General features: G+C 41.9%; 3 protein-coding genes across 3 annotated transcripts; 1 reads left to right on the top strand and 2 right to left on the bottom strand.

Annotated features, from left to right (window-relative positions):
- On the top strand, positions 1-2,459 carry LOC146617248 (voltage-gated potassium channel regulatory subunit KCNF1-like). Its single transcript, XM_085372622.1, has one exon. It carries the CDS (start codon positions 210-212, stop codon positions 1,704-1,706), a length of 1,497 nt encoding a protein of 498 aa, XP_085228748.1. The 5' UTR covers positions 1-209; the 3' UTR covers positions 1,707-2,459.
- Positions 2,460-22,824: 20,365 nt separating this feature from the next.
- Positions 22,825-25,426, bottom strand: LOC146617247 (uncharacterized). Its single transcript, XM_085372610.1, has 2 exons — positions 25,359-25,426; positions 22,825-25,283 (listed from the first exon to the last, which is right to left on the bottom strand). The coding sequence occupies exon 2, from the start codon at positions 25,264-25,266 to the stop codon at positions 24,262-24,264; it is 1,005 nt and encodes a 334-aa protein (XP_085228736.1). The 5' UTR covers positions 25,267-25,283; positions 25,359-25,426; the 3' UTR covers positions 22,825-24,261.
- Positions 25,427-26,090: 664 nt separating this feature from the next.
- LOC146617246 (uncharacterized) lies at positions 26,091-27,424 on the bottom strand. Its single transcript, XM_085373077.1, has 2 exons — positions 27,346-27,424; positions 26,091-27,196 (listed from the first exon to the last, which is right to left on the bottom strand). The coding sequence occupies exons 1-2, from the start codon at positions 27,422-27,424 to the stop codon at positions 26,196-26,198; spliced, it is 1,080 nt and encodes a 359-aa protein (XP_085229203.1). The 3' UTR covers positions 26,091-26,195.

Raw genomic sequence — 27,424 nt, 5'->3', positions numbered from 1 at the left:
CACAGCTGAGTGGAAGTGAGGAGACTTCACGCTGCATTCAGTTTCTGAGCATACACTTTTTTCTAACCTAAAAGAACAGAAATTAGAAGGTTTGTCGGTTGTTACGCACAGCGCCAGAGCTTCTAGTGACTTGCGTTAACTTTGTCAGAAAACGGATTCAGTTATAATCTCAAAGAGTTTGGCTGTTTTCTGGCGGACTTGTCAGAATAATGTGGGGCTTCCAGAGGACGCGGTATGCAGACTTCAACGGTTCTGAGGCCAGTGAAGAGACTGAGATTGTGGTGAATATTGGCGGAGTGAAACAGGTGTTGTATGGAGACGTGTTGACTCGCTTCCCGGAGACTCGACTGGCAGAGCTGGTGGACAGTTCACTCAAATCTTCTGAAGAAATCTCATTAATATGTGACGATTACGACCCGGACACGGGAGAATTTTACTTTGACAGAGACCCCGAAGCTTTTAAGTGCATAATTGAGTTGTATTATTATGGGGAGATACACATGAAACGAGGCATATGTCCAATTTGCTTCATGAAGGAGATGGAGTTCTGGAAAATTGACTCGGATTTTCTGGATGAATGTTGCAAAAGCCACCTGAAAGAGGTAGAGGATGAACTTGCAGAGATAGCCGAGAAAGTGAGAACTATCCTTGTCGACAGAGAAGGCGATCCGTCTGCAGGGGGCTGGCAGCGCTTCCAGATATGCCTCTGGCGGTTGATGGAAAAGCCAGAATCGTCCCTGCCTGCCCACATAATCGCTATAGTTTCTTTCATCTTCATCCTCATCTCCTCCGTGGTGATGTGCGTCGGCACCATCCCCGACCTGCAGGTGGAGGACTCGGAGGGTAAACTCACGGAGCATCCGGTCCTGGAGGTCATCGAGACCGTGTGCATTGGCTGGTTTACTATTGAATACCTCCTGCGTCTGATCTCTTCCCCAAATAAAATAAAATTCGTACTGTCCTTCATGAATATAATCGACTTCATGGCGATCATGCCCTTTTATGTGGTGCTGATTCTGACCTCCTTCGGCGCGGGAGTGATGGAGCTGGCTAATGTGCAGCAAGCAGTGCAGGCTTTACGCATAATGCGCATTGCGCGCATTTTCAAGCTGGCTCGCCATTCCTCGGGACTCCAGACTCTGACATCTGCCCTAAAGAGCAGCCTGAAGGAGCTCGGACTGCTCCTCATGTACATGGGCGTGGGGGTATTCCTTTTCTCGGCTTTGGGCTACACTATGGAGCAGAATCACCCGGACACCTTGTTCACCAGCATCCCACAGTCTTTTTGGTGGGCTGTGATCACCATGACCACAGTGGGGTATGGAGATGTCTACCCTAAGACCACTTTAGGTCGGTGTAACGCGGCTATCAGCTTTCTCTGTGGGGTCATCGCCATAGCCCTGCCTATACATCCCATCATCAACAATTTTGTCTTGTTCTACAACAAGCAACAGGTGCTGGAGACTGCGGCCAAACATGAGATTGAACTGATGGCACTGCGCACCGGCGGCGAGCTCAAGGCTGCATCTGGCTCCCATAAACATATTTGCGGTGCAGGGGCCTGGGACAACGACATGCGTTCCGGTCACAGCGATACGTTCATTCCCTTACTGAAGGATCCCAGGGGAGGGGCGGGCATCCAGACCCCTAGCATGGACACAAGCTTTGAAAGCACAGCCGAGGCCACTGAACATTTTATCTCATGAAAGGGAAACCCCCCTTACATTAAAAAGTCAGCAAAAGAAGAAACATCATGAAATTAATTATTCAGTTTTGAATTATTCAAACGTAACTTGACAAATTTGGTTTAATGACACCGCCGTGACTGCAGAATGTAAATAGTCTCGTGGACAGAAGAAGGCTTTAATGCTTTCCAGGGACCTTTAAATGCATTGAGGATTTGCGCCTGTTAAACAGACATATGTGTGAGATATTGAATTGATGAGCTGTGCCTTTGCGCAGTGACTCGCTGTAGGCTGAGGGGTTCTGTTCAAACAGCCAATACACCGATTCCCCCATGTAGACATCTTATGTAACACGCCCATAGTCCTCACACTTATACTGTAGACCGCATTGTAGCGTAGTCCTCTGTACAGAAATATATACATCACAGTAAATGCTTTTAGTAACGCAGACAAGCAGCTTTAGTCAAGAGCACAGATAAATGTAATGACCCCAGGATTGATTTGTGAGAGTGTATAGACATCAAAACAGAGCTGAAGAAAAGCTGAAGGTGTTTGGATACAGACCACGTGCCATACATTCAAATGAGGTAGGTGACTGTATCACTGCAACGTGTTGCAACCAAAGGCGTATGATGGGGACACAAAGCAACATAAGGCTAGGGGTGGGTTTATTTTTGCTGCTGCCTGTAATCGTCATGGCATCATTGTAATTTTTTTTGTAACTGACACTATATGATTGTGAGGTAATGCATCAAACATAAAGCCCGTCTACTGTGCAGGAATTTTTAATGCAGCGTCTGTGTCATTGGACTGAATTTCTCGTTAAGCTCGTGTTGCCGACATCGGAACTTCAGAGGCTTCCTTGCCTGCAAGACATGTTCCTGTAAATGGGTTAAAATTTTTACAGCAGTCGTCACCATCTCTGCAGAGGTTCCGAGGAATAAACTTGACCAGCGAGTTGTAGATGAGGGAAAGAAGCAACAGGCAAAACAAAAACGCTCGTGTATAACTCTATACATTCGTTTTTCAGCGTTCGGGGAAATACAATGAAGAAAAATACATAAAAAGAATAAATAAATAAATAAATAATAGAACTGTCTGGAAAGGTTACATTTTCACGGTTTGAAAGGTGTCAGCTCCTACGCCATTAGTCTGAGTGACATGAAATTTGCTGCACAAATAAACCAGTCCTTAGAAAAATTAGGCGGCACAGTAGGGGAGCTATAATTAAAATCTGGCACGTTTCATTCAGATGTCATGTCTAATGTGGCTTTTAAACTTTTAAGTCATTGCTCTCAGTTGAAAGCCCCTAAAGTTCTATAAGGTAACTTTTTTTTATTGCAATTTTCTTGTGAGGTGGGTTATTATCTGAATAATTTATGATACATTTTGTCTTGATATTTGATTATATCTGTCCTGAACAACTTTAGATACATAGAGTAACCCCTGATTGCAGAGAACTCAGCTGGTTATGTGTTAGTGTCTCTCTGGATTGTCATAACACAAAATTTGTGCTGCTTTTACAGACAGCGATCATTAATCCATACTAAAAGACTGTATGAAGGACTAAAGCTCATAGTCTGCATAGTGGATGTGAAAGATAATCCCATGTCTATGGGTAAGAGCAAGAATGTCAGTCTATGACCTTCCAAGGTAACTAAACTAAAATTCACAGCAGAATCCTTTTCAATATATAGCAGCTGTTTGCACCTGATAGGGATTTATAGTAAATCATACGGCAGGAAAAATAAAACTTGAACAGCTTAGTTTTAGGCATTATAAGGTGACTGTGTGCATCTTCAGTAATTAATGAATCATGCCTATTTATACATTAACAACATAATTAATTGTGCCTACAGTTTTAGGAGCTACTGTAGGAGCACCCCTAATTAGGAATCACTGGATAGTTCCTGTAGCCTTAACTTAACTTTTCAGCCTCAAAAAATGTATTATGGTAAATGGTCTGTATTTGTATAGCGCTTTACTAGTCCCAAAGGACCCCAAAGCGCTTTACACATCCAGTCATCCACCCATTCACACACTGGTGATGGCAAACTACATTGTAGCCACAGCCACCCTGGGGCGCACTGACAGAGGCGAGGCTGCCGGACACTGGCGCCACCGGGCCCTCTGACCACCACCAGTAGGCAACGGGTGAAGTGTCTTGCCCAAGGATACAACGACCGAGACTGTCCAAGCCGGGGCTCAAACCGGCAACCTTCCGATTACAAGGCGAACTCCCAACTCTTGAGCCACGGTCAGCGACTTAAAAGGTTAAAATATTAAGTACAAATAAGTCACATAATGTAGTTATTATAAAAGAATCCCAGTTTTCACATTCATCTCCAATGTAGAATTTCTCTTGGTTTAAGTTAAAAGTTGGGAAGCTAAAAGTAAAGAGCAACATGTTAATCTCAAGCGCTGTGATTGCTGCATTACTAAATCACCTGATACATCTTACAAAATGTCAGTTTGAAGAGAAAGGGGGCACTCCTTCTGCATGGCTACATCTTCACTAGTGTTTTCCACTTAGCTCGAGTCAACCTGAAAGGAAGCCCGTGGAGAAGGTCAGGAAGGACTCTCCAGGCTGTCCTCCCACACACATCCTACACAGGGCCGCTATCTCTCCCGTCCAGCAGCAGACTCACGCATGTCAAAGCCTGCGAGAAAGGCCTTTGTTCACGCTGACAGGTGGGACTGGAATGTCAAAGGCATGCATTGTGTAATGGAACAATGTTATTACGGCACACACGCAAACACACACGCACGCTCATGTTCAAATTTAGATGTATAAGCACAGACTTTGGCATATATAAACACTCCCCCCCCCCCACCCCTCTCTATAACGCCTACCCGTTCTACAAGTGCTCACACATAATTGCCCTCACACATGAACATAGTTGTTCACCCGTATGCCCACAGTCATGTGTGATCTACTCTGCAGTGGCTTGCTGTGATCTGATTGCCAGTTGCCAATTGTTACACCCACACGGTGGTCATCCACTACATTCAGTGGGTTTTAAAGATAAACATTTGCACAACATTGTACTCATTATCCCATTGTCCAACATAGTACCAATTATAATCCAGCCAGATAATGCTTGTTACTATTGAATCAATATATATTTATATCCTTTAAACTTGTGAGACATGATGGTATGACGGAAAACCAATTTTGTTTAAAAAACTTTCAACATTTGGTGGAAAATGGTCAACCAGTTTATCTACATACTTAAAAAAGACTTGAAAGGATCATCTATGGCAGCACACAGTGAGGCTATGCAGCACGCTATGTTTGTTTGATATCATACAATATTTATATCACCGACTATTTTATTATATCTAGTATCACATGTTGCTTGTTATAAATAAACATTTAGCAAATTAACAAATTAACTGCTTGACTGCCACCTGCCATATCTGCATGTGTTTCAGGAAATCAAAGCGCTTCTTAAAACTCATGCATCCCCTCCAGCTGACTCCCGATTGTTAACTTGTGGCATACCGGCACGCTAGTACTGGGTTACACCAAAAAATTTTGATGACAGCATGGACACACTGATGCCTCTCCCATTTCTCCCCTCCTTTGACCTTTAGAACAAGGATCATGCACACGTTCCCCATCTAAAAATAGGGAAGTCTCTGTAGGTATCCTGTATACAAATGGTGCAGACAAATAAAACACAAACTAAAGCAAATTATGTTTTACATGTCCCAAAGCAGCTGTTTGCTCTGCTGTTGTTGTAAAATGTGATTTTAATATGAAAAGCTTTTATTCACCGTCTGGGTATACTGTGTAGATTTCCACAAGGTAAAATAAAACAGAAAACAAGGCAGCACTGTCCAAAAAACAACAGAAAATTAAGGTGAAGTTAAAATTACTAGAAAAAATGCAAACACAAAATGTAAATAAAACGAATAAACATGACTAAAAATGAATGGTGGCAACAAAAAATGACATTTTAAAGACAGTGTAGCTATAAGAGAAAGTTTTTTTTAATGAATTCACTGAGTCTCTGACACTTCTCCGTCTCCAGGCGGGTTAATCCGAAGCCGAAGCTGTGGAACTCTGATGCTAAAGCACCCACTGCAGAGATAAACCTCATGTTTGGAAAAGCCAGGAGGGTCAGGGTCATATAGTACTGTGCAAAAGTCTGTTTTTCAGGTTTCTTAAAGGACATTCAAAGCTCTTCTTTGGATGTTGGCTGCCATTTGCACTGGTGTTGGGGTGAAGCAATTTACTTAAATCATCAAATGTATGCTTCAGAGGACAAGCTAACGTCACTCCTGGAGTGTGTCTGAAAATAAGAGAAAAGAAAAATAGACGAAGATAAACAAAACAAATGCCATTTAAACTTTCAGGCATATTGCTGATGCAATAGTACCCAAGATCACACTAAAAGCAGATAATGTCGGCCCTGAAACCGTACAAATGGGATACATTTGAATAGATTCATATCCTGCAGAAGATGGTCAAATGCCTTCATTTGAATAAGAATGGGAGTGCTAAGGCTTAACAGCCCACCCCTGCGAGCACTATCGCTGCTTGAAAGATATTTTCAGCTGCAGGAAAGGGAAAAGGTAATCTCCCTGATGTTAGATTGAGAAAAAGAGGGAAAAACATATTTCACAAGATTGTGTGCCCTTTTCATCTTTTTTCAGCAGGAATGTTTAAAACACTGCGTAGCACTTCAATTCAGGCAGAGCTGCATAAAATTGCATGACAATAATTACATAGATTAAATCTGACCTTCAACAAAATAGCAGAATGGGATGATGCACTGATCCCACTCAACCTGTCTGCTAAAATTATTTTCATAGCTTTTTTTTCCTTCCCTCTTGTGCACCTTTATCACTTTTTTCCACTTTTATTTTTGCAAAATGTTCTTTTGCAAAACATCTGTTCCTGTGGGTTTATAAGAACAACGCTAAGAAATGTACAGTATTCTGAATAACAGACCTTCGTTTGGAATGCCAAATAACCCGTGCACAGTCACTGCATCATTTAAAATGTAGCCTCACAGCTGAATGTGCCAAAACCTTTCAAAGTGCAAAGTGGTAAACAGTGAAAACAATTCCGCTCTTTGCTGGTGGTATATTACAGAGAACTACAAAAAAAAAAAAGAAAAAGCATTATGAGAAAAATGACTCACCTGTAGACTAGTTCTCATTGATGTTTTTTTACTTTTTGTCTTAGGGACTAAGAGACATGCTGTCTGATGCAAAGCTCCTGCAAAGATATGAATGAGGGTTTTGCAAATGCTATGAATCTGTTTGAAGACACCTGCAAGAGAATACTGAGTGATAACTATGGGTGCACTAATACATAGGGCATGTAAATACCTTCATTTAAAAGAAATTAGCAATAACTATCCCCATAGATTGCAGTGATACCTGATTACCATTTTATCTTTTCTTTCGGTGAAAGTGAAGATTCATGCTCAGAGAGTGGAAAGATAAACTATGATACATGTTCCCACACATGTCTGTCTACCAATCTTCACACAACCATTCAGCTGGGAAGAGCTGCTGGGAAAAAAGAACACATGTCAAGAGTTTAACTTAGTTTCAGTGTAAGCTCAGTATCTTGAGATCGGGTGAGCAAGTTATGACCTGCTTTTTTTCAGGGTTGTTAACTGAGGGTGTTTTGGAGTGCCTGTTAATGTGAAATATAGAGTGGGTGGTTCCAGGCTATCACAGTGTAATACACTGAATTTCCAGGAGGCAATTTGCTGTGACCTTAACTCACTGAAAACATCTATGGTGGTCCCTGCTGCTTCAAAATGTAGGCTCAGGAAAGTTGCATCAGTTTCTTTTCAGGAAAACATCTTATTTGATTCATTCAGTGGCAAGAGCTGATTGCAAATTAGCTGTTTACATTGAGGTTTGGATATGAGAGTGTGTGGTTTACTAATTCTCTCTGCTAGCCCTGTTATGGACTTGCCTGTTGCCCAGCGTGTACCCTGCCTTTCACCATGCAACAGCTGGGATCAGCCCTCTGTGATCCCATTGGATAAGCATCTACATAAAACTGGGTGAATGGATTTATATAGCGTATGTTCAACCAAAGGGTACAACAAAATATTTATGAAACCAATATATCAGCTTAATAGTCTCTCATTGGTTTTTTTAGCTATTGTGTTGGAATACTAATATTCAAGAATGGCTTTATGATAAACCTGTGCACAGAGCCTTAATCTAAAAATCAATTGCGATGCTCACTTTGTCTCACTGATGAATATGTTTACTCTGTGCTGTTAATTGCTCCATTTAGTTTCCTGTGTTACTGTTTCAGAAAACTTAAATGCAATTAAACGAATTTAATGTTTTGATATTAAAGTAAAGATGAGTTTGGTCTTGGTGCAGGATGCAATCTCAAAGCTTAGTTATACATATATATGCATATATATATACATACATACATATATACACACATATATATACATATACATACATATATACACACATATATATACATATACATATACACACATATATATACATATACACACATATACAGTGGGGCAAAAAGTATTTAGTCAGCCACCGATTGTGCAAGTTCCCCCACTTAAAATGATGACAGAGGTCAGTAATTTGCACCAGAGGTACACTTCAACTGTGAGAGACAGAATGTGAAAAAAAAATCCATGAATCCACATGGTAGGATTTGTAAAGAATTTATTCGTAAATTAGGGTGGAAAATAAGTATTTGGTCACCTCAAACAAGGAAAATCTGTGGCTCTCACAGACCTGTAACGTCTTCTGTAAGAAGCTTTTCTGTCCCCCACTCGTTACCTGTATGAATGGCACCTGTTTGAACTCATCATCTGTATAAAAGACACCTGTCCACAGCCTCAAACAGTCAGACTCCAAACTCCGCCATGGCCAAGACCAAAGAGCTTTCGAAGGACACCAGGAAAAGTATTGTAGACCTGCACCAGACTGGGAAGAGTGAATCTACAATAGGCAAGCAGCTTGGTGTGAAAAAATCAACTGTGGGAGCAATCATCAGAAAATGGAAGACATACAAGACCACTGATAATCTCCCTCGATCTGGGGCTCCACGCAAGATCTCATCCCGTGGGGTCAAAATGATCATGAGAACGGTGAGCAAAGATCCCAGAACCACACGGGGGGACCTGGTGAATGACCTGCAGAGAGCTGGGACCAAAGTAACAAAGGTCACCATCAGTAACACACTACAACGGCAGGGAATCAAATCCCGCAGTGCCAGACGTGTTCCGCTGCTGAAGCCAGTGCATGTCCAGGCCCGTCTGAAGTTTGCCAGAGAGCACATGGATGATACAGCAGAGGATTGGGAGAATGTCATGTGGTCAGATGAAACCAAAGTAGAACTTTTTGGTATAAACTCAACTCGTCGTGTTTGGAGGAAGAAGAATACTGAGTTGCATCCCAAGAACACCATACCTACTGTGAAGCATGGGGGTGGAAACATCATGCTATGGGGCTGTTTTTCTGCCAAGGGGACAGGACGACTGATCCGTGTTAAGGACAGAATGAATGGGGCCATGTATCGTGAGATTTTGAGCCAAAACCTCCTTCCATCAGTGAGAACTTTGAAGATGAAACGAGGCTGGGTCTTCCAACATGACAATGATCCAAAACACACCGCCCGGGCAACAAAGGAGTGGCTCCATAAGAAGCATTTGAAAGTCCTGGAGTGGCCTAGCCAGTCTCCAGACCTCAACCCCATAGAAAATCTGTGGTGGGAGTTGAAAGTCCGTGTTGCTCGGCGACAGCCCCAAAACATCACTGCTCTCGAGAAGATCTGCATGGAGGAATGGGCCAAAATACCAGCTACTGTGTGTGCAAACCTGGTAAAGACCTATAGTAAACGTTTAACCTCTGTTATTGCCAACAAAGGTTATGTTACAAAGTATTGAGTTGTATTTTTGTTATTGACCAAATACTTATTTTCCACCCTGATTTACGAATAAATTCTTTACAAATCCTACCATGTGGATTCATGGATTTTTTTTTCACATTCTGTCTCTCACAGTTGAAGTGTACCTCTGGTGCAAATTACTGACCTCTGTCATCATTTTAAGTGGGGGAACTTGCACAATCGGTGGCTGACTAAATACTTTTTTGCCCCACTGTATATATATGAAAGGGAAATATATATATATGAAAAGACAAAAGGTTCTTTGCTTTGCTGTTCCTAGGACTGCTGATCAGTAAAAAATGATCCCATTATATTAAATTTGATTATAACACAATAATATAAACAGTAAACCAAACATTTGTGGTCAAACAGGAATCTAGTTGCCTTTTCAATTTGAAACTCCAAGTGTATAGCGCCAATAAACAGACTATGCTATGGCCCCTAAATGAGACTAGCGTACTAGAAAAACTACTTTCTTCTTTTAGCCCCAAATAAACTCAGATCTTTCATCATCAATAAAAGGGTAAAAACGAAAACTTGTAGTAGTAAACTTTAGTAAACTTTTGAGAACATGGTGGGATTAGTACTCACAGAGCGGGTTGCCAAACAGGACTGCGGCATTTATCGACATGACTTCATATAAGGTCATCAGTTTAAAACATTTACTTAACCAGCTTAATAAGTGTGACCAGTGAAAAGCCAGTTACCCCCCTCGTTTTAGCCTTTATACTAAACTAGGCTAATTGCCTCCTTGCTTGAGAACAGTGTTTAATATTCAGTAAAGACCTCTGAGTTGCCTTTTTGCTTATCTTAACTCCTAGAAAACCTTTGAGCCATTTCTTTGAAAATTTAATACAGAACATCAATACAAACAATGCATACATTCAGCCACTGAAGGCTTTGTTTAAACCAGCCTCAGTGAGGGCAGGAAAATAATCTCCTCTTTATATTCCACTGTTTTCATGCTGACACTGCTGTGTCCCCCAGAGTAAAATGAACATTCATTCAGCAAATATGAATATGTAAATTAAAGTCAGAATCATGGTGTATTTATTCTTGTTGTTACCGACTTGTTATGCATTGTGTCACAGTCTTTGAATTGTCATTTTGTGGCTGTGCACTGTGTTCTGTGTCACAGCTTTACACTTTACTTTTGTGCTGAGTGCTTTGATCAGGGCCTCGGACAGCTTCAAAATACTTTTTCAAAGCCGAAGCTCGTAAAGCTGCCCCCGTTTGTTTAAAAATCAACCCATCCACTGCTTGATTTTTTTTTAAAAGCAAATTAATTCAATTAAAACGTTATAAAAAGCAGCAGATAAAAGAGAAAAAAAAGGCTCCCTTTTGTACCACAGTCAGTATAACAAAGAGGTATGACTGTCTGCTTCCTTCTGGCACATGTTGTTCTTTCTTTGCTCACCTAGTCAATTCACTGATGCCCTTCACTGATGGTTCTCGCTTCAAAAATGGATTACAAAGGGCATCTTGTAGCGGTCCTGTGTCACCTCTACTGATAAATGTATGAACATCCCATTAAGGAAACTGCCCTCAAGAGACCAGCGCTGTAGTGATAGATCTGAGCTGCCCACTGACACAGTTGCAGGTGCTGATTATCTTATCCAGAGACAATGAAGCTTTATGGAGTGGAACATTCTTGTCCTGTAGTGGGTTCCAACAATAATTACAATCAATTTAGGGTGGCAGGTCATAAAAACAATATTTAGTGGGGGCATTATCAGATGTATACCTCCTCTGGGTTGTGAAATTTGTCTCTGTCATAAAAGATTTCAGTCATGCAGTTTCCATTTCTCAGTGTGACAGCTTTGCAGTATTGTAATATCTAGCCTGGGCTTTCTATCCCTGGAGGCTAACAAGAGGAAATTAGCTAAAGTTTTATACAAATACAATACTTTGCAAAAGTGTTGAGTTGTGCTTAATTTCTTTACTTATATTTCTTAGATTTTGCTTCTGTGGATTCAGACTTTTATGTAATTTTTTCAAAGCGGTCTTGAGCAACAGTTCTCCAGGGTCTCTGGAGGTTGTTAAAAGTTTTTCTTTGGCTGTTTTTTCACTCATCACTTATAATTTCTTCCAATTTCTTTCGTTGAATCTATGAAAAATGTCAAAAATAACAAAACTTGACAGGCATAGAATATTTTTGCTCCAAGAGAGATGAGCTCTTAGCTGAAAACTTGGCATATCTCAGCGTGGTGTATAGTGTGTACTTAAAACTTTTTTAAAGAAACTTTTTTAAGAAGCAAGTAGAGGACAAAATAAGAAGTGGCGGGACTAAAAAGACTTTCTGCAGGAGATGATGATCAGTGTCTAAAGTTATATGTCCTTAAGAAACAGGAACCTGAGAGATACATCTGGTCACTCAGCCGATTAAATCTACTGTTCAGTGAAGCATCATCAGAAATGGTCTCAGTGGAAGGGTTGCTGTCAAGAAGACATTTTTTAAGAAAGGGGAACAGGGAGAAAAACCTGAGAAACAGGGGCAGCAGATCTTATGTAGGGATCAGTCCAAATGGTAAATATTTGATTCAAATCATTGCCAGCATTTGGTAGGTCAGGAGAGAGGTACAACAGTGAGTGTCTACAGCCATCTGTAAAGGCTCTTTGAGGCTCTGTCATGGTTTGCATTGCATTTCAGCCAGTGGTGTTGGAGAGCTTTACAAAATTGACTGAATTATAAACACAGAGCAGTATGGTCAGATTTTGATCCAGGATGCAATACCATCTGGAAGGCATCTGATTGGCATCAGGTTGATTTTTCAGCATGCCAATGCAGTAAAAGCATACCTGGATAGAAATACACACAATGGATTGGCCTCCTTAGAGCCCAGGCTTCAACATTATCGAAGCAGTGTTGGATCATCTTGATGGAGAAAAAAAAGGCAGCCAGCATCCAAAGAAGAGCTTTCAATGTCCTTCAAGAAACCTGGAGATCTTTTCCTGAAGACTATTCTGCCCTCCCTGTACGTTGATGCCCAGTTTGGCAGATAGATAAACAGTTCTTCAAAAGGAGAGGCAAAGGCTTCCAGTTCTCATTGCAGGGTTTATTCGTCTCCCTAATGAAGGCACTGTAAAACTACAAACATAAGAAAAGCATATTAAAACATACATCTGGAACATAATATATTTCTCACATTACAAAGTACAGACTGAAGACTTAGCAACTTGAACTATAGCTGGTATAACCAAGAAAAATAAATGAAAACATGTTAACTCCAAATCCCGCTAGCTTGATGCTAACACACAATGGAATTTCCTATTGACATGCTAACACAATTAGCATCGGCAATGCAGCTAACATGCCGGCTTCAAATATGAGAGTCAACAACCCATTTTACATCACATGCTTAACATGAACACAGAATATAATCGTACTTACAAGCATATATTTCTCATGCTCCAGTACAGCCAACTTCAGAGCTAATATTTTGTGTGCTGGTATCAACTTGGCCAGACTCCATGAACTTTTCCTATATTTACTAGAGAAACTTGAGTACACAAACCCGCTTCCTCCCCCTAGTGGGGTGGTGGAGCTACTGCACCCAGCAGTGGCAGCACACTCCCCGCCTGGTATAATGAATTATACCACTACCCATTCCCTGGATGTAGTAGTAAAACAACCTCCGACACTGGCCGCAAATACACTTTAGGAGTGCCATTCATGACTACCACCTTACGTACTCTATGATCTTGGCTAGGAAAGGCTTTAATCACAAGTCCAACAGGCCACTCAGTCCTTTTTACTTGCGAATCCTTCATCAGTACAACATCTCCCACTTGAAGGTTTGGCTTCTCTGTTGTCCACTTTCTCTGTGTTTGAAGCGTGGTCAGATACTCCGTTTTCCACCTCTTCCAAAATGCATCAGCAAGTGCTTGGACCCTTTTCCAGTGTTTGTTGGACAGATCATTAACATCAAAATCCCCAGAGGGAGCAGTCAACGTATCTCGTTTCTGTGTCAACAACATTGATGGGGTGAGAACTGCCGGTGCTTCTGGGTCAGAAGACACTGAGACCAATGGTCTTGAATTTATAATGGCGGTAACCTCTGCCATCAGGGTGACAAGTGTCTCATGTGTGAGGTACGATGGATTCAGCCTCAGAAGAAGAGCATCTAAGATTCGCCGAGCGATACCAATCATCCTCTCCCACACCCCACCCATGTGGGAAGAGTGGGGAGGATTGAATATCCAAGTACACTTGTTGCTTTTAAGGTAATTCCTCACCTCAGAATCTGCTGTGTCAAGTCTGAGTTCTTTACAGGCTCCAGTGAAATTTGTTCCCCGGTCTGATCTGATTGTTTTGATCGGCCCTCTTATGGCAATGAAACGTCTGAGCCCATTGATGAAGCTTGTAGTGGTCATAGTCTCTATAACCTCAATGTGCACAGCTCTGGTAGTCAAACAAGTGAACATTACTGCCCATCGTTTACTTTCCGCATGCCCTCCTCTTGTTCTTCGGGCAGTCACCATCCAAGGTCCAAAAACATCCAACCCTACATGAGTAAATGATGGATCTGGTGAAAGTCTTTCAGATGGTAAGTCTGACATCTTCTGGTCCTCCATTTTACCTCTCAGCCTTTTGCAAGTTACACATTTGTGTATCACACTAGATACAAGCCTTTTCCCCCCAATCAGCCAAAGTCCTGCCAACCTAATAGCTCCCTCCGTGAAATGGCGTCCTTGGTGCGCAGCCTGTTCGTGATATCTTCTGACCAATAATGTAGCAATGTGCGTCTTGGGAATGACCAGAGGATGTTTATCATCAAAAGACATAACGGCTGAGGACATACGGCCGCCAACTCTTAATAGCCCATCTTTGTCCAGAAATGGTGTCAGCTTTCGCAGTGGACTTTGTTTTGGGATTCGGTCCCCTTTGGCTAGACACTGCAACACCCTTGCAAAGGCATCTTGTTGTGCAGTTTTAATGATCACTTTTACTGCTTGTTCTTCTTCATCCCCAGTGTTGCCACCATGTGTATCTGCAACACTCCTTGCCTTTTTGATTAGTGTGGAGACTGCACGAGTCAAAGCTCTCCAAGTGGAAAATGTAAGAAACCTTTGAGCTCCAAGCGAGCTTTCTTTAACCATTGAGCTGAAGGTCGTTACTTCAGAGCGAACTTCTGGATCCACCTCCGGATGTATCAGCTCAAAGTCATCACTCTGGGGAAGGAGTCGTTTTGAAGGGCCCAATAGAAATGATGGTCCAGTGAACCAATTGGTGCCTTTGAGAGCTGCAGCAGTTGTTGGCCGAGTTCCATGGTCTGCTGGGTTTTCTTCAGTGGTGATGTAATGCCACTGATCTGGACGAGACGACTTTCTGATCTGTGCTATCCTGTTTGACACATAGACATAAAACCTGCGTGAGGTGTTATATATGTAGCCCAGTACTATCTTGCTGTCAGTATAGTACTTCACAGAATGAATGTCAATATCCATTTCATCTTGGATGAAGACTGCCATTTCAGTTGCCAAAACCGCAGCACAAAGCTCAAGACGGGGCACGGTGTGCGCTGGGTGTGGGGCCAGCTTTGCCTTTGCCATAACAAATCCCACGTGGATATCTCCTGTTGCAGAAATTGTTTTCAAGTAAGCCACAGCAGCTATAGCCATGACTGATGCATCTGAAAACACGCACAACTCTCTGTGCTGAGTCTGTGTAGACAAAGACACTGGAACATATAGTCTTGGGATCTGGAGCTGATCTAAGTCTTTCATAGAGTCTTTCCAGAGTTTCCAGTGTTCTTGTTTTGAAGCTGGCAATGGTGTGTCCCAGTCATACTGTTCAATGGAGAGGTTTCTCACTAAATGTCTTCCTCCCACTGTGACTGGCACTACAAATCCCAAAGGGTCAAATAAACTGTTCACTGCAGACAAAATCCCTCTTTTTGTCAAGGGTTTCTCCTCCTTCGACACACAGAAGGTGAAGTTGTCTGTTTCCAGATTCCAAATTAGACCTAGACTCCTCTGAAGAGGTAGTGACTCCACTCCTAAGTCTAGATCTTTCAAATCCTTGGCCAAGTCTTCTGGTGGGAATGCTTGCATAACACTGCTGCTGTTCGATGCAATCTTGTGTAGCTTAATGTTTGATTTAGCTAGCATCGCTTGGGCAGTGCGCAGGACACCAGTGGCTTCTGCTTCATTAGGAAAAGATGCAAGTCCATCATCCACATAAAAATTGCGTGTGATGAACTCCCTTGCACTGGTAGTGGAGTCATCTGCTTGCTTAGCAGCTCGTCTGAGGCAGTAAATGGCAACTGCTGGTGATGGACTGTTGCCAAATACATGTACTGTCATTCGAAACTCTTTCACTGCTTTCTGGAGATCATTGTTTTCATACCATAAGAACCTCAGAAAGTTGCGATGTTCCTCGCACACCTTGAAGCAGTAGAACATCTGCTGCACATCCGCTGTAACTGCTATAGGTTCTCTGCGGAAGCGGATCAGAACCCCAAGGAGAGTGTTGTTCAAGTCGGGTCCACTCAGGAGCACATCATTGAGGGAAACCCCTTCATGTTTGGCACTTGAATCGAACACTACCCTTATCTGGTCAGGTTTTTGTGGGTGGTAAACCCCAAATATTGGTAGATACCACCTTTCCTCACCTTCTTTTAATGGAGGGGCCGGCTCTGCTTGCTTTTCAACAAACATTCTTTGCATGAAATCGATGAAGTGTTTCCTCATTTGTGGTTTTTTCTCCAGAGTTCTCCGAAGAGATGCAAGACGCTTTAAAGCTTGAGGTCTGTTATTGGGAAGGTGGTTTCGTGGTGACCGAAAGGGTAATGGGGAAACCCAAGTATTGTAACTGTCTTTATAGACTTGTTCATCTAATGTCTTCAAGAAACTCTCGTCATCGATTGACATTGCCGGGACGTCATCATGTTGTGTCCTTTGAAACACCTGACTGGCAAACTCACTTTCCTTACTTTTCAAGTGTTGTGCAGAGCTTTGAAGACTTAGGTTCGAGGTGTGACAACCAAGCTTTTCTTTGACTAGCATATTGTTTGGACATGCACTCAAGAGTGAAGCTCGTCCATTTGGTAGAATGTTGGTCTTGTATACACAGATGTTGGATGTCTTATGCACTTCTCCCAGACACACTTCCCCGCCATACCCTTCACTAGCCACCAGGCTCTCTGCATTTTGAGGACGAGGATTGGGGTGTAGTGCGGTGATATGTCTTTCACTACCACAATCTGTGCACTGCACTGATTTAGGACAATCTTTGGCCATGTGCTGCACAGAAGAACAACACTTGAAACAAATGTTCTTGTCCTTTAAGTATGCCTTTCTTTCTTCCAGGGTCTTACTTTTGAAAAGACGGCATTTTCTGAGAGGGTGAGGCTTGCAGTGTAATGGACACTGTTTATCGGGGTCCAAGTTGTTCTTGCCTGTAGGAACGTTTGGGCTGGCTGCCAGATTACTTGCTATCTCCGTCCTCTTAGCAGAGACATGTGAACGATACTTCTGTTGTGTCATTGTCTCGATTCTAGGATTGTTGGCGTTGGCACCGGTTACACACGAAAAACTCGGGTCATTACGAATTTTAGCTTCTTCGTTCACAAGTTTCACAAAAAAGGAAAATGGAGGATAAGACACTGCATTCTCTCTCTTGAACCTCGAGGCAGCTGCAACCCACTTCTCCTGAAGGTTGTATGGGAGTTTTTCCAGAATCGGATTCACCCCGTGGGCTGTATCGAGGTGTGAAAGGCCTGGGAGATGACCGCTTGTCTTTGCAGCATGAAGTTCTAGCAGAAGATCCCCCAACTCTCTCAAACGCTGGTTGTCTCTGTTCGTCAGCTTCGGTAAATCCTGGATTTTCTTTAAAAGTGCATGTTCAATGACTTCTGGTGCGCCAAAACACTCTTCGAGTCTCTGCCACACCATCTGAAGACCTGCAGTGGGATTGTTTATGTACACAGCCCTGACTCGCTTGGCTTGTGCTGCTGATTGTGGCCCGAGCCATTTGGATAGCAGGTCTAGCTCTTCTTGAGGTGTTACACCCAGATCTTGAATTGAACTTAGAAAGGAAGCCTTCCAAGCCCAGTAATTTTCTGGTCGATCATCAAACCTCAGCAGGCCTGAGCTGATCATCTCTTTCCGTATCAGGTATCTCGTTAGATCAGACGTGTCAGCATGACTACTCCTTACAGGTGTGGGTGCCCATACCTTAGACTGAGGATGGTGATATCGATCATAGTTTGCTGGCTCGCCTCCATAGCTCCAGTTGCAAGATTCTCTCTTTGGGCTCAAAGCACGGAAGACTGGCAAAGGTGTGAATTCTTGGTTGTTGCTCCTACTGGGCTGATGGATACTTGGTTCCTTGTGAGCTTTTGGTGTTGCATCGATGGCCGTGGCTGGCTGTGGCACCAGAGAAGATAGGAGTTCTGGATGATTACCTTGTGGAGTCTGCAGATCGTCGCCGAGTTCTGACTGTTGCTGCACATACTCTTGGACTCGTTCTAATGGGCTGATTTGCTGCATGCCGTCCAGCTGGGGCTGTTGTGGGTGCTCACTCTCTTGCGCAGATGCTTCCCAAGCTTGAGCCTCAGCTAGGGCTGCTGCAGCTGCCTTCTGCGATTTGAGTACGTGTAGCTCTGCATCCAGATCTGCTTTCTTTTTAAGCTGCTCGGCCTGTTGTTTTAGGATGCTGGCTTCCTGCTTAGCAAAGGAGAGTTGAGCACGGGCAGCTTCTGCTTTTGCTCGTGCTCTGGCGGCAGCAGTAGATGATGATGTAAGCTGGCTGGAACGTAAAGAACTGGACACTTTTGACCTTGTTTCCAGCGTCTCATCCATCCTTTCTTTTAGAGAACTATCTGGCTGATGAGAATGATGCTTTTTTACTATTCTGCCCTCCCTGTACGTTGATGCCCAGTTTGGCAGATAGATAAACAGTTCTTCAAAAGGAGAGGCAAAGGCTTCCAGTTCTCATTGCAGGGTTTATTCGTCTCCCTAATGAAGGCACTGTAAAACTACAAACATAAGAAAAGCATATTAAAACATACATCTGGAACATAATATATTTCTCACATTACAAAGTACAGACTGAAGACTTAGCAACTTGAACTATAGCTGGTATAACCAAGAAAAATAAATGAAAACATGTTAACTCCAAATCCCGCTAGCTTGATGCTAACACACAATGGAATTTCCTATTGACATGCTAACACAATTAGCATCGGCAATGCAGCTAACATGCCGGCTTCAAATATGAGAGTCAACAACCCATTTTACATCACATGCTTAACATGAACACAGAATATAATCGTACTTACAAGCATATATTTCTCATGCTCCAGTACAGCCAACTTCAGAGCTAATATTTTGTGTGCTGGTATCAACTTGGCCAGACTCCATGAACTTTTCCTATATTTACTAGAGAAACTTGAGTACACAAACCCGCTTCCTCCCCCTAGTGGGGTGGTGGAGCTACTGCACCCAGCAGTGGCAGCACAAAGACTACTTAAAGAAATGACAAGAAAGCTTCCCTAGGAGAGTTCAAAGAGTGTTGAAGCACAAAGGCGACCATAGCAAATATGTTTCAATAAATCCCTGTACCATTTTCCTATTTTAGAAAATAAAAAGAAATGTGGTTTGAATAAAGAACATTCACAGCATTGGAGGCAAAATCCATTTTATGAAAAATTTTATTATTCCTACATAAAAATCGTCCATGACAAACCCAAAGTTTTATAGATTAGAACATTGAGCCCATCTTACTTTAAATATAGATAAACTGTAAACTGCACAGGAACACATAAGCCTCCATAAAACGTCAAATCCCTGTTTTTAAACTTTGGCTGTCTGATTTAGTCAGTTTTTGTGGGGGAGTGGGATCTTCTCATCTACATTAACTTTGAGAAAAACTAAGGAGCACATTTCCCAAAAGTTGAAGATTTATGTGTTGAGCCAGGAGAAAGCGAGCCTTAATAGAGCGATTTCAGCTCCTGGCTAATCCTCCGCAATCATGCACAGTCAGTTTCCTTAAAGAAAAAAAGATTAAAAAACAGAGATCTATTCAGAAGCTCTCTTATATGTGACAAATGATCTCTTTCCTTATTAGTTTTATTTTTTAAACTTAGAAACAGTTGACTTAAGCTAATCTCAGAGCCTGTCAATGACACATGATTCCTCAGTGGTCTTAACCTCGTTTCTAACTGCTCTGAACAAGTTTCAGTGGCTGCTGGCAGCTCTGTGTGACTCCACTGCAAGCGCCCCAACAACAGGTGAAAGGTCTGTTATAAGCACTGCATAAAGCCCCCCAGGACAGATGGTGCCAGATGATAATCCATGTGAGCTCAGTGAAAGAACATCAGCGAGCAGACATGAAAACTTATGGCAGAGGATGCGAGGGGTCCTCAAGGAGATTTAGATGTCAGACCGTGATGAAATGCCGAGTCCTTGGCTTTGCGCTCGGAGGTAATTAAACTCTCTGAGGACTCTCTGTTTGTCCTCTGCATGTGTCACGGTGGGTGATTACACATGAACTGTAATCAAGAAATCAATTTGGAAAGACAAAAAAATTATAGAACGAGACATGGCAGGAGTAGCTGTGACAAGATATTGAGATGAAAGATGTTAAATCAGCTTCTGATCCTGCAGTTTGTACAGCCTGAAGGGAAAGGAGGAATTAATCTGTCTGTTTTAATGGTGTGAATGAGCTTGTCAAGGAAAGATTACACACTTTTTTTTTTTTGGCACGGTAGCTTTGGAATAACATAAACCTGACTTCCTCTTCCCCAAGTTAAATTGACAAGTATAAAGCATACCAAATCTTTACCCACAGATGTTTTAATGGCCTTACTTGGCCATATCTAGATACTAAAAGGATGTCTTCCCTCTTAAACAGCCATCATGAGTGCAGCTTTATGTTCTTCATCGATTGTGGTGAAATTCTCTTCATATTTTGGTGCCACAATCACAGATTTCCTCCACCTATGTCTGCATTTTTACTGAGATTTTGATGGATGCTGTTTTTCGTTGTTTTCCTATGTCTGGGGATATTGAGGTAACCTCACACAATCTTTGTTCCTGCAGTAAAACAGCGGTGATTTGTGGCACAGTGTTAAACGTGGCATCCATCTAGGCAGAGCCTCTTAACAGCGAAATTCCCCAGAGAGCATGGGAGGCCATTTACAACAACCAATCATACAGTAGGCGAAGCAACCTCAGTTCTCTTTGCCAATAATGGGATAATGCACAAATACTACATCACATTTCTTTCGCCATGTTTATGTTGTCAAGTAGTGAGGTGATATATGAGCAGGAAAATAACAAGAATAAAATCCACATATTTGATTATGATAAACAAAGCATTTTTAATTATTTTCCCCCAAATCCATCACCTTTAACTGCTTCTGGGATTATTGATCAAATGTGCTGAAGGAATACATGCTGATCCTAAACATGCATGGGTTTGACGGATAAACAAAAGTGCCCTCAATCACTGGCAAAAACGTGGGAAGGTTGATAAAGGGTTTAGTGGGAGTGTGTTACTTTTGTTAAGTGCTTGCACGGTAATGGCCTCGAGCTCCTGAAGGCAGCCACAGCGTGACTTCTCTCATCCACCTTGAGGAAAGCTAACAACCTTTTCTCTTATTACAGCCCGAGCTCAAACGCACTCGGCATAAAAAGGTGAGTAAGACCTACGAAATATCAAAGCCGAGGAATAAAGGTGAACAACATCAGTACAGGTAAAAAACAAAAACAACCCCAGAGCCAGAGGCAGGAGGAGTAGCAGCGAGCTCCAAGCACAGCGAAGATCAGGCGATAAGAACAAACACTGATCGAGTCGGACAGATCAGAGAAGGTGGGTTGCAAAGTGGATTGGTGGTCTAAATGTAGGCAGGCCAAAGCTGCCTGAATTGTAGTCATAAACTGAGATTGTCCAATAGGATGCATAAAAGGGTTTCAGTTAGGTCATTAGCTGATGTGGCCTGAGATGATCTGCTGGGATTGTGGTTGAGCTTAAGTTTGTGCCCTGCATAAAATAATGGTACGCTTGATTATACCTCAATGTTTTGAGCAGCAGTTACTAAAAAAAGAAAAAGCGTGAGACTAAGGGAGAACTTTTTTTCTGTTGTGAACGAGGATCAGAATCAAGAACTGGTTCAAAGCTTACCAACCCATCTGAATCACACTCGTACAAACATATCAGTTCATTTTATCAGTGCTGGCATGTTTTACTGACAGTTGCAAAACAATGACGTCAAAGTCATGGCAGTGCAGCTTTGGCACATCTGAGTCACATGCAAGCCTTTTTCTAATCTGTTTCGACACTTTTCAAACTCAGAGATCATAAAACTCTTTCTCTGATGCTGAAAACCTCCCCAATCTGACTCACATGCAGAACTAATAATGACTTTGGTTTCTCTAAAGTCTGAAGAATATCCATCCATCACTAGAACAGTAGAATATGCTAACTCACTGCAGACTATTAACCTTCTGTTTTACTTCGGCTCAAATTTTGAAGCGTCACTCGGCTCATTGTCGTGGTTTTCCAGTCGAAGATTCAATATCAGTCCAACAGCATTGTCTCCCTTTTGAGAAAAGGCTCTGAAAACCAATTATTCATTTCCTGCTCATGACCAAAGAGCAGACAGTAGAAGATACTGAGTAGGCTGAATGGTGGGGATCAAAACCACAGCAAAAAGAGTTTACATTTGCATTAAAAACACATTTCTAAATGAATGACTGCTGCATGTGTGATGTAACCTTTTTGGTTAACATGCCAGAAATACATCAACATATCATTTACAAGTCAAATTTGCTTAGTAGTAATACAACTTTGTACACTTAAATCTTTTTAGTGTACTTTTATCAGCAAAATGTACTTTGACAGCATTTGTATCTATATATCAGCGTACAATATTATGGCATTTTTACTGGATATGTATTACAGAGGTAGAGCTGAAGCCATTTAATATAAATGATGGGGTTTCTCAGAGTGCTCTGAATCCCATCCACAGTCCTAACACATGCATGTTAGGCTACTTAACTAATCATAGGTGGGTTTCCTCGAGTCCTTGTAGAGGGACAAAAAGTAAGAAAATGGAAATGAGGACAAAAGATCAGCAGATTATTCTGTCAATTTAATGCGAAAAATCAGTTGTACATAGTCAAAAAACAACTTCCTTTGAAAATCAAGGTATTTCTTCTTTGCTCAATTCAGAATAAAATGTGAGTCTCAACAAGCTGTTCTAGTTCATTGATACATCCTGAAGAAAATAAATCAAGACTATTGTTGCCGATTTAAAAAAAAAAACACACTGAAATGACCGCAACTCTAATATAGTGAAAAATAAAAAAATATGTTATTTTAAATTTGGCACATTTCATCCCAAGTAATGTGTTCTAACATGTGCTAATTAGCAGCAATCAAAGAAAATCACATCTCCATTATTGCAGAACAAAGTCAGAAAGGCTACAGTAATTTTCTTGTCTCCAAGCCTCACATATGATCTATTAGACTTTAGTGTTCTTCATTAGCAGACAGTTAGACAGACTCCATTCCTCTGTGCTCATCAGCACTTAGAAAAGTTTCATCCTCATTTTTCCTTGCAAAGTAATGCCCACCACTACCACACACTTCCAAACCTCAGAGCCTGTGGGTTGTAGAAGCACAAGCAGATTAAAGACAAACAGAAAGGGACGTTGTTAAGGTCGAGTTGAATGCATCTGCTCACAACCTGAGAGAATTTTCATTAGAGGGAATTAGGATTTGAACCACTGAGCCCACTTCCTCAACCTTTAACCTTCAGGGTACAATTCAAAGAGGTGGAATGGAAGACATACATGAATCCATTTGAGTTCTTCTTCAACTCTCTGGGGAACTTTTATGAACAAGGTTTAATTTTCATAAGTAACAGCCTCAAGAGGCTCCAATGTTTTATATGCTATAAAAGTAATAAATTATAGTCCAGTGCACTCACTGTGATCAAGGCGTGAGTATGGGGGTGTGTGGGCATGCAGAAGATATATACCCATACACAATATGAAAGAAAGAGAGAGAAAAAAGAAACCTAAAGAAAGAAAAAGGGAGATATTTAAACACATCCAGAAGAGGTCAGCTGCAAGACTGAGCCATTGCACTGCCCACTCACTCCCACATGCTCAACATCATTAAACACAAAAGGGCACAACTGAAACAATGCTGCAATCTGCAACACAACAAACAAGCGAGACAGAGCTGTTGGTGCAAGCATGCACCATGAGAATCTCACAAGAGCTCTTCTCTTCTCTTCTACCAAGGACGTCCATTTCTGGTCCTAATCTCTGGACTATAAATTGATTATTCATGAAAATATGTTTGATCCCTTATGGAAGTGAGAGCATTTTTAAACCTGGGTTACTTAATCTCAATCTGCGATTATAAATCTTACAGAAAACAAGCCTGAAAGAAAATCAATTCAGTGAGAATGTATTAGTGAATGCATTTGGTTTAACATGTTTTTGGCTGGGATATACTGAGTAAATGAGCCATACTGCCTATTCAGCCCTCTGGGCTGAAAATTTATTGAGTATCTTACGCCACCCAGTGGGCTGGACAATATCTAAACAAAGGGGGAATAAATGACAGCTCACAAGAAACAGGCTGGTTATATGTGCAGTAATAATGCAAAACATCTGTTTCACAGTCACATCATTAATTGTGAGTCTCTGTCATTTAGGATCAAGCTGACTGTCAGTTAAAGAAACAACTTGTTTATGTTTCAGAGCTTCAGGGCCGTCACAGACCACCTCATCTAGAAAGAAGACATTTTGAGGATGGTTAGTGAGCCACTTCCACAGATACTCCAGGTTGGCATCACACTGCCAGGGGTTCCCTGTTACGGTCATCTGAAAAGAGGATTTTCTGTCATCCAGCAGACCTGAGGGGAGATACCGTAGCCGATTCTGATTAAGCAGCAGAAGTTCAAGGTGTTGCAGACCCTGGAGGAGCGTCACTGGCAGCTCTCGGAGCTGATTCTCCTGCAGAAACAGCTGTGAGAGTTTCACGTTGTGACTAAACGTTGAAGGCTTCAGGGAAATTAATTTGTTCCCAGCGAGGTTTAGTGTCTCGAGGTGATGTAGGTTTGCTAGTGTGTCGGGCTGTAGCTCTTGCAGATGGTTATGACTTAGGTCGAGATTTTCCAGATGAGGCAGCTTCTGAAGCAGAGCAGCTGTAATGCTTGTTAAACGGTTCCCAGACAAATCCAGCCAGGTGAGACTGCTGTTGTCGGAAAACCACTCTCCATGAGCTTTTTCAATTAAATTATTCTTCAGCACCAGACTACGGAGCAAGGAATGGACGAAGACTTTGGGGGGCAGATGAATCAGCTGATTACCTGTGAGATCCAACGTACTCAGGTGAGGAATGGCACCCAGTAGGTCTGAAGGAAGGCTTGAAAGATTAGTGTGATACAGCTGGAGGTGGTTTAAAAGAGGCACAAAACTCAGATGTCTGGCTGTAATGAAGCTGAGGTTTCTGGACTGGATGGACAATCGTGTGATGTTGGGATATAAACCATCTGCAGGAAAATATGTGAGGGAGCTTTGGCGGCACACCACCTCTGCACTCGAAGGTAGAAAGGAGCAAGTGCACAGATCTGGGCACGAGTAGGTGCCTCTCGTTTGGTAAGCATATTCAGCCAGAGCAGTGAGAGTAAGAAGCAGCCACAGGTTCATCTTTAAGAAAAAATACACTGAGAAGAAAACAATAGCGTAAAAGATCAACAGGTAATAAAACGGTGACAATGTGATTATAAATGTGTTGTTACCTGAAAAGCACAGCTGAAATTCCTTCAGGTTTTGATCGCTGACTTGATTTTACACAACTCTGAGGATATTTGATTCCAGCAATGAGTCAGGATAAAATGTTGCAATAGGCAAACAAAACCAAGCAAACAAAGTGAGTGGTTACTGTTTTCTGTACTTTCTAAAAGTAAGTTGATGTTACCACACATAAATCAATATTTTTTTTTTCAGTTTTTCAAGAACGCAATGTGCAAGGGTACATGTGTGATACATTATTAATTAACTTGTGCAAAAAGAAAACAAATAACAAAAATAGGCATTAGGCTTAATTTTTATCCCTCAAGTTCACAACCATATGTTGGTGCTTGAGATTCAGAACTCAGCCTGTTAATGTTAGCAGTTTAATGAATAGAGGGATACTATTCCCGAGAACAGCAGGTTATAATACTATAGTTTAGCAGAAAGGTTGAAAACGGGTGAAATGGTTGGCCTGGTTTTGGCCAAAAAGCTGCCTACAAATGTCATTCATTGTTTGAATAAAAATAACAAACAAACAAACAAAACAGGAGGTTTTAGAGATCTCTAGATGTTCTGGTGGGTGGATTATTTTCCTTTGTGTGAAGCTAAGCTAAATGCCAACATAAAATCCATGATAATACTGCAGACTTTCTCATTTAAATCTAAACAAGAAAACAATGTAACATGAACACACTTAAATTTAATGAAATAAAAAACAAGACAATAGTCTTATTTATATCAGATTTATTTATAGTCACATAGTTATCATGTTTTAGTGATTCAAATCCGACAGGCCGAACTGGATTTCTTTTCATGTTAGATAAAGACCAGCAGGAGTAATATTAAGACTGAAGGTTTAGTTCATTTGCTGTTAGTGATATTATTGAACGACCTGCTAGAGGCTGAGGTCCAGCGCATGTGATGGAGTCTGGCAAGAAAGCCTTCTTCTTGTTCTCGTGAAGCCACCTCCATAGATACTCTGCCTTCCCATCACAGAGCCAAGGGTTGACTGTCAAGTCGAGGCCATCCTCTCCCAGCAAGTGAAGTTCATCCAGCAAACCTGGAGGAATATGGCTCAGCTGGTTTTCATCCAGACTCAGGTGTCTGAGCTGAGTGAGTCCCTGGAACAGGTTTTTGGGCAGCTTGTTGAGTTTATTCTGAGTGAGGAAGAGATGTGTGAGGCTATGCAGGCTCTGAAATGCAGATCCATTCAGCGTGTCGAGCTTGTTGTTCTGCAGGCTTAGCCTCTCAAGTTTGCTCAGTTGACTCAGAGAATTTGCTGGTATCTTATCCAGACGGTTGTTTGAGAAGTCAAGGTTCTCCAGGTGGGGCAGCTTCAGAAGCAGATTAGTTGGGATCTCTGTTAATTCATTTCCAGATAAATCCAACCAGGTCAGGCTACTGTTATAAGAAAGCCACTCTGCATCAGCTTTTCTAATAAGGTTATTCTTCAGCACCAAGCTCTGTAGTGGGGCGTGGCTGAAGACATCTGCAGGCAGATTGTTTAGCCTGTTTCCGGTGAGATCCAAAGTGTTGAGGTGAGGAACGCCCCTGAGGAGATGAGAGGGAAGGCTGTGAAGGTGATTGTTGTACAGATGGAGCCCTTGCAACTTGGGTATGGCATTTAGATGGGCCTCAGATATGGAGGTGATGTTTGTGAATTGGATAGTCAGCAGGGTGGTGTTCTCCGGGAGACCGTCAGAGGGGAACTCTGTCAGGGGAAGCTCATTACAGACCACCTCATTTCTTCTGGGATAACAGGTGCAGAGAGCTGGGCAGGAAAGAGCTCTGTGGCAGAAACATGACAACCACAGAAAAGCAAGAACATACCAGGACTTCATATCTAGAAAAGAACACGAGTAGAAGTGAGAGTTAAATACAAGGAAATTATTACATCTGCATTTGCTACAAAACAATGCTACAAGTAACAAATCTTCAAATCAGTTTATGCACATGGCAATCAGACACAGTGAAAAAAACAACAAAAAATACCTGCTGCAATTGAATGTGTGTCCATCTGCAGACTGCTGCTTATATCAGATTTATCACTGCTCACTTCCAAATTACTCAT

The sequence above is a fragment of the Diplotaxodon limnothrissa genome, linkage group LG15, assembly GCF_057381915.1.
Source record: "Diplotaxodon limnothrissa isolate DT_005_m linkage group LG15, D_limnothrissa_male_GT1.1, whole genome shotgun sequence".
In the NCBI taxonomy this organism is placed as follows: Eukaryota; Metazoa; Chordata; class Actinopteri; order Cichliformes; family Cichlidae; genus Diplotaxodon; species Diplotaxodon limnothrissa.
This window is presented reverse-complemented; position numbering and strand designations above follow the sequence as displayed.